The sequence below is a fragment of the Calliopsis andreniformis genome, chromosome 9, assembly GCF_051401765.1.
Source record: "Calliopsis andreniformis isolate RMS-2024a chromosome 9, iyCalAndr_principal, whole genome shotgun sequence".
Taxonomy (NCBI): Eukaryota; Metazoa; Arthropoda; class Insecta; order Hymenoptera; family Andrenidae; genus Calliopsis; species Calliopsis andreniformis.
Window position 1 is genome coordinate 20,950,108 of NC_135070.1, and position 7,977 is coordinate 20,958,084.

General features: G+C 47.6%; 1 protein-coding gene across 4 annotated transcripts in view; it reads left to right on the plus strand.

Moving 5' to 3' along the window:
* Soxn (SRY-box transcription factor soxNeuro) overlaps positions 1 to 5,584 on the plus strand; it is a 70,303-nt gene extending 64,719 nt beyond the window's left edge. The window contains exons 3-4 of one of the 4 annotated variants that reach the window (XM_076384978.1): positions 739 to 883; positions 5,423 to 5,584. In XM_076384978.1, the coding sequence (XP_076241093.1) occupies positions 739 to 808 (70 nt within the window). In that variant the 3' untranslated portion in view covers positions 809 to 883; positions 5,423 to 5,584. Of the gene's footprint in view, positions 1 to 738; positions 884 to 5,422 lie in introns of those variants that run through there. The other 3 variants (XM_076384979.1, XM_076384976.1, XM_076384977.1) reach the window with 3 other exon arrangements.
* The last annotated feature ends 2,393 nt before the right edge of the window (positions 5,585 to 7,977 follow it).

Here is a 7,977-nt window from a genome sequence, read left to right on the forward strand (position 1 = left end):
TATTCAAATATTCAAATATTCAAATTTTGAAATTCAAATTTTGAAATTCAAATATTCAAATTTTCAAATTTTCAAATTTAAAGGAAAATTAGTTATTCTAGATTCAATTCAATCTAAATTTTTCGAATTTCAACTTTTCTGTCAAATAATCTTCATCGTATACAAGTTACAAAAACTTGCTTTCGCAAACGAACTGCATTATGAGATCGGCAAGGATCCTGACTTGATAAATTAGCGACGACGTGTCGACATTACTGTCATTCTCGAATCAATCCGACTGCCACGAAGCTGTTTCGCGCGTGGGCGTGAAACGATCCGTGGGGCGTTAAGTAACGAAGCCGGCTCGTTACTTCTTCTCGCGTGACGTTCGTGCGCGGGGAGTAAATGAAAGGTGGCGAGGAGGAAAGGAGACTCTTGGCGTGGCTCTCTATCTTTCTCCTGTCGCCGCGGTCATCCGTCATTTTCACACCTCGACGAAGATCTATAACAAGAGCCTCGAACGCGAGCCCAGTGCCGACCAAAGAATTTCGAAATTTAAACGGACCTCTGTCTAAAGTGATCTACCACGACGCGTTGCGTCTGTGAAAGGAAGGTTCTTTAGAATACCCCATTGTCACAGTACTGTGTTGAACTTTGTCTTTATAAATTTTGTAGCATATAGTAGTGATAATCGGATCCCAAAGCGATCTCTCGGTCGCACCGATTATCCAAAGAGATCCAATTGATCACTCAGAGCAGTGGTGGTGTGTGTTTCAGGGACTGGAACGCGACGAGCAACGTGCGCGTACAAGAATCCTGGCCAACGTGAGCGTCTTTCGGCACGGCGAACTCGAACCACTTCAGCACCGAAGGATCAGGCTCCTTGATTGTTTCGCGCCTCACGGTGAGTCTTTTCTCCTTCACGAGAATAGATAAATCCTGGATTTACTCGAGCACACTTGTCACAACACTTTCTTCTATAACTGCCATCGATTCGCGTCACTACCTCGGAGGAAATACAATTATTCTCGTATCTCTACATATGCTGCTCGAGCTGTAGTGGATCATTTAGACGATCTTATCCCTTGCATAGCCAGCGATTCAAGAACTAGATCTTCGGGCTGATCGGCGTATCTCGTTAACGAATACTTCCATCGTTAATAGGTTTTAATTGCAAAACAAAGAATAGATGTCTAACTTAAGGTGCTGATTATTAGCTATCCACGCAACAACAAGACTGACAAAGTGACAGCCTGTGGCGATATTGTTCTATATATTCTTTGTTCGCGAGGGATATATTAGAAGGATCGCGAAAGCAATTATACGGGAGTTAATTGATTCGAAGTAGCAAGTTGAACGTTCTAATCGAGATCACCGTGACAAGTCCGCGTTACGACTGGTCCCGAAGGTACGAGGAATCGAAGATCTACTCGATAACAGGCTCTTCCGTGCCGTGACCGATTCCCTGGATCGGATTAAAGTTGCCGATCGAGTGTTTTGCCCCAGTTTCGACTGACAGACCGAGCTGCACGGCGAGTTCGTTCCGCTTGGCTAAACTATGCGATCTGTCGCCATCGATAATCGGCTGATGCTTCCAGTTCGCGGTGAATATGGCTTCAAAAATTGCTTCCTCTTCTTCTCGTGTTGTCACAGGACTTGAAATGATCGGTAGCAATTGCGCTTCTTATCAACAGTGAAGTTAAAGTACCTCGGTTTCTCTTTGGATTGAGTTAAAAATTGAAGCGTCAAGGTATTACACGCAGTGAAGATGGCCCATGGAGGGAGGTGTCATCCTGAATTTTTTCGAAAGAGAAAGCTCGAAGGGTGATAGGAGAATGCGCCTCGTCACTCTGTGGATCCCCGCTCGATAGCACAGGAACCTTGAAACCAACCTCAGAGGCTTCGAGAGAGACAACTATGAAATCAACAGAGATTGGTCCTCTCTCGTTTCCTCTCTTCGGCAGTAGGCTTTTCGATCTTCCAAGCATCAGTAGATACTAAGCAAAATCTTCGTCTAGATATTTCCTTCGAAAGGAAGAACGAAATGGAAGTCACAGAAGGGAATTGTACAAGAAACGAATAAAATATGAGAGAGGTATATTGAAAACCTTTTTGCCAAAGCATACGCACTCTGTCTTACAGTCGATTTGCACGTTTCATCGATGAAGGTTCGTCCGAGTCGCGAGGCAATTTTCCTCGGTCGCGGATTTCCGCTGATTCATGGAAACAACGAGTTCCGAGCGAACAGGGGGCTGTGCCGGATCTTTAAGACAAGATTGACTCGTCAAAGATGACGCGTCTATCCTTCCTGTCTCGCTCTTTGCCCGGTAATTTCTGGAGTATACAGGACTAATGGGTTATTTCAGGTAATTAGCCGCGGGGCCCCAGTTCTACCTCGCGAGGGCAAAAACACGATCGAAGCCCGGTTCTCCACGATCTCGCACACCTCCATTTGCGTACAGCGCTTGGAGGTTTTCTTCACGCTCGCCCTCGAAAAAACGTCGTTTCTGGTTCACAGTTAATTACAACTTGCCTTCTTCGCTCAGAACAATATCTATCTTCGCGTTCCCTTCGCGTATTCTTCTTTTTCCTAATTCCGTGCTCACTTCGCGGAGGCGAAATTATTATTGCGCCTGTCGTCAACAGGTCCGCACAGTGTGTCCATGATGAAAACAATGATGGCCGCGAGCGACAGCCAATTAATTATTCCGACGCGACCCCGTACAATCTGGCAAACACTCGTCACGCGGGAGGATGGATATCGTCGGCGATCAGGCATCGGGCGAGACAATGGCGGAGCGTTTATCGAGAGAAGCGATCGCGATCCCGAGATAAAGGCTGGCCCGCTTAGGGGGGAACTGTGTAATCGGCCGATTAAGCGCGACCGCGGGCCCCTGGCCCGTGAATTTGGCAATTACGGGCCAGTGCTAATGACGAACGACCCGACGCGAGGTGTAAAAAGGTGTCCGAGGTGGCGGGGAGGCTGGCTGGCTGGCAGGTTGGAGAGAAGCGCGGCTCTGCCGAGTCACGGCGTGTAACGAACTTGAGCCGTACCGCCTCCTGCTGCCCTGCTCGACGCTTCTCCCTTTTATCGACGGCGATGCCAAATCCTGGCTGACCGTTTCACCCTGTCACAGGATGAGGCGTCATTAACGACGCCCGATACCATACTGGGACCTCGATCTCCAGGGAACGAGGTTACACCTTGATTCTTTAATTCCCACCTAGCTATTTCACCGTTTTCTGCCAGGAAACTCGGATGCACAAACTTATAGCAAATCAGGGCATTATTACGATACGATAATAGTGTGTATCGAAAATAATTGAAGTAGTTGTCAGGGTGCTTGGAGTATCGTGTTAATTTCTTCGATTTGAAACAAGGCAGCGGCAGAAATACGTTAGTAACGGTAGGGATACTGTGTTCCTCGTCTCCATGGAAAACTAAAGTTCGAAAAGAGAAGAGAAACTGCGGAAGAGGAAATTTCGTCAGAACAATTGTAGATTCGTCCTACTGAATCTGTTCGTTTTTCGTTCGCCGAACGTTGCCACTTCTGATTCGGCGTTATTTAACAGGAAATTTTAGATGACTTCGATTCCTAGCGAGAGAGTTGGGTGTAAGGGAAACGCGGAGGATTTATCGAGGAGCGATTAAAGACGACGAGTGGCGAAAACGGTGGTAGCAAAATCGCGGAAGAAGGCTGGGAAGGGCGGCAAGCCGAAGGTGGCTGGTTCGTTAATTACTGATTTTTCTCGGTCCGCATCACTTTTTAATTGACGCCAGAAATTGAACCGGAGCGCGGCCACGCCACTCTCGCTCCACGTTCGTTCGTGCCGAGTCATCCTTCGTTCTTCTCTCTTCTCCTTCTTGTCCAAATCATCCTGCCAGGATTGGAGTAACTCATCCTTCGAATAAATTGTTACTGGTTTCATATTTTGTATGCATTTTCACGCCCATCGACTTTGTTTCGTCTGAAATATCCGAAGAATCAGTGAAACAATTGAATCAGAATTTGAATAAGAGCTGGCTGATCGATCAGGTGAGACTTTGAATTGACTGCGAAGTTAAAAATGCACTATGGTCAGGGGCTGAAATAGCCACACGTTTAGACCGCCAAGGTCGCTCTAGAAAGCCGTAGAAACGAGTCCACAAAGCAGTTGGGCACGTTTTCCAGCTTCTGGACAGGTGTTCCAGCCGCGTGTCCTAGCTGTCAGTTCCCGGGTAGCTGAGACACTGCCAGTGACACGAATCTTTGTCTCCGCGGCTCTCCCACCCACCTTGTCCACCCCCGCCTTCGCAGGAACGGAGCGTAAAAAGCAGAGGAAAGGGGTGGATCCGTTTTCTACCTGTTCAACGGTTCGTGTCTCTGTTGATGAAACGGTTCGTTGGTTCATTCTGCCTCGTCGTGTCTCCGTCAGCTAGTTCTCCAGTTCCACGAAGCTGTCAACGGCAGCCGGCTTCTCACCCTCGTAAAAATAATTATGGAGGGTATGGGGGCGAAGCGAGCGCCAGAATATTGCCGGTCTTCTCTTTCCTCTGCATTATTGTGCCAATCGGATCGGCTGATAAGCCGCGGAGGAACGAAGCTTAATAAAAATTCATTTGTCACGGACCGTCGAAGATGATGCGCGTGTCTTTCTATCGTCGACGTCGTCGCCTTAGCTTTCTTTATTTGTCGCTTCGCAGCCCTCTTCTACAACCAATTGATTTGCCTCAGTCTACCTTCACTCTCATTGTCATCTTACTTCTATGTTGATATTAATGCAGCAGTAAGTATTCGTAAAAAATAAAGGAAAATGGCGTGGAGTGTATAGCGTTAAGGAACTCGGGACCTGTCGAGGGAAATCGAATCACGAGTCGAACCATCGCCCCCGAAATCATGGCGCTCCCCTAGGGAACGGGATAGGGGTAATTACTCGCAATTATTAATTACGCGATATACGCGCTGCCTGTGCAACGGAAGGCAAAAGGGGAAGGAAAGTCCCGCGGGGCAAACGAGTTAATAACGGTCCTGAGATCGTTCTAGCCTGACGCCTCACGACAATCGATGATCTTCACCCAGTGGAATCATGAAAACTGACGCGTCTCTTTTTCTTTCTCCGGAGTCCCCGAGGATCGGCAGGCATTGCCAGAAATAAATTAATAACACCACTTCGACGGTGGCACTGAACGCTGATCACCGATCGAGCGATTGCCTCTCGTTTGTCCGCTTCACAAAAGTGAAATCCTGCCCCCCTTAGTTCCTCCCCTTTCCACTCCTTTCGCTGTGATTCCCACTCTTCCTTTGTCCTCGCCTCGTCTCCTTTCACGCGTGTCCTTTCCAGACTCTTATATATGAAATCGTTTCAGTAAACTTTATATAAAAATTTGCTACTACAATCGATAAATAATTTTCATTAGACTAGTACTGTGAAACTAACGTTATGGTATTTCTTTTTGTTTCAGAACGGGAACTCCGTGCACCGAAGCAGCGCCGCGCGAAACTGCCCCAGCCCAGAACCAGTTACGAACATATGATTAAGCTCGTTTTAATAAGTTTTTATGTAGATCTTACGCGTAAGGATGTATAATAAAAGTAAGTGTTGAATAAACGAGATACGTTGAGAACGGAGGCATGCAATTAATTGGCTGATCGCGTTCCTTATCGTTCGTTCGAACACTCTCTTTCCTTTCTGTACCACCATCGCATCCTTATTACCCTAGGGGAGAGGAAGCATTTAGCCCATCAATCTTTTCAACACGATTGATATTCCATTTTCGAGGTACTCCTCTGCAAGAGAAACATAAGACATAGGAGAGAAGACTGCTGTCTTCGCCATCGAGTCGTAACCCTGGCGACGAGACACTCTGGCTATCCTCGGCTCTCTCTCCCTCTCTCTCTCTCGGAGTTCTTCTCCTACGGGGATGAACAAACTCTCCCCGTGGTGTAACCCACCCTCGACGGATAGCAAGTTGCAAGGACGAGGGTTGCCGGCGAGGTCTCGCCTGATTGGCGGCCGTGGACTATCGACCAACCCGCGACCGGTCCTTTGTTTTAGCCACCACCCTTCGTTATATCGAAGGTACCTAACCCGAACCCGAGGAAGATGAGCACGCTCTCGAGAAGAGATTTCTTTCCTGACTGCGCTTAGAGAAAATCGAGCTGGTCCGCTGGAAACTAGGGGATGAGGATCTGCCTTTTCCGATAGACAGAGAATTCTTTCAATTTACCTCGGATGATTATCTACGGATAGTTCTAAAATACTTGGAAGGCTAACGACGGAGAATGTAGCGCAGTTGATTTTGCAGCTCAAGCACTTCGACCCTCCTACTCCGAGGGTTGAACAATCTTGAATCATACAAATCTTGAAATTGCAAATATGGATTTTCAACATTCATAGTCGATTTTGACGTCTTTTCAGCAATTAAAGACATTTGAACATCTTGCTATTTCGTTGCACACTAATGTATGAACAATTTATAAAAAGCGAAAGCTGCGAGAGATGTAAGTGTGACAATTGCCAGATGAACCTCAACAATGTTGCAAATTTACTTCACAAAGACACGTTAAAAAGCGAAATCCCAAAAAGCAGAATTTACCAGTGTGCCACGACAACAATTGTAGAAAAGTGCAAACATTGTTCGCGGAGAAAAGAGGGACAGGAAGTCTCGTGTGACATTAAGGAATGATTAAAGAATCATTAGAAGCGCGTAGTTAGAGCAACGAAATCTTCTTCATTCTTCCCTTCATCCCTCTCCAATTACGGAGGCGTCGATGCGCTCTCTCACCCCCTGTCGCTGACCAGCATTCCCCAGAGTCCCCATTTTTTTAATTAATAGAGCGTGCTACAACGAGCCGGGGATGCCTACCGGGTATACCTTGGCACACGTATACAGAAACACACACACACACACACACGCACACGCACGCACACACACATGTACACATCCGTGGCAGAGAAACAGAGAGGAATGCACGCAGACGGCGCAGAGAGCGCAACCGCGCGTTGAGCCGTTTTTCACTGCGGCTGTTTGCTTGGTGTTACCAACACACGGGGGCACTGAGAGGGCTGCGACGCGAGCCGAAGGAGAGAAGAGAAACCAAAGAGGAAGAGGAGCGAGCTGCTGGCAGGAAGAAGGGGGTGGGCGGCAGAGGGTTTTAATGAGGATGAGCGAGATAAACCCACCTCCGGCTCCGTTTCGCTTCATCCACCCCCGCTTCCTTTTTCTTCCTCCCAGTTTTCCTTTACACCCTTGTTTCTCATCCACCTCGAATTCTTCTCCTTTTCTCTCGCGTTCTTCGAGGCCCCCTTCTTTTCCCCAGTTTCCCGATGTACCCACCGTGCCACACCGTTTCTCTTCTCTTCGTTTCTTTTCTCTCTTGTCTCCCCCCCAAGTTCTCTCTTTATCGCCGTTGCACCACCTCAGACACTCTCCCCCGCCCCTCAACTTCGTTGATACTCCCCCGCGTTCCCCAGTTTTCGTAGTCGCTTTCTTTTTTCTTCTGGGTGAAAGGGCTCGCTTCGACGTCTCCTGCCTCTTCCTTCGTTCCTCCTGCCACCCCTCTTTAACTCTCCCCCTTCGACTTCCTCGTTCGGGTTCGCGACCTGCGCGATGCCGAAATACAAAGACGAAAGTAATTCCTTTTAGCCCGCGGAGAGAAAAGAGCTCGAAGAGAATGTTTTATTTTAACCCCCTCCATCTCTTCCTACGAAATTCCTTGAATGAGGGAATGAGGCTTACGGGAAGTTTCCCTCGCCCCGTTTTTACTGTCCAATCTCATCGATTTGCAATTTCCGTGAAATTATCAGTAATACAGTTGACGATATGAAATTCCTGAGCCATCGAGGCCTGAGACGCGTTCGAAATTAAACGGGAAACGAAAAGTCTCGGGCTTTGTCGCGTGACTGTCGTAATGGATTGATGATGCAGCACATGCAATGTCCTCACTATACTCTGCTCAGCATAATTAGCGATCGACGTCGATTAATAAGCTGCTAGCGATATATCAGCCCGCGGAT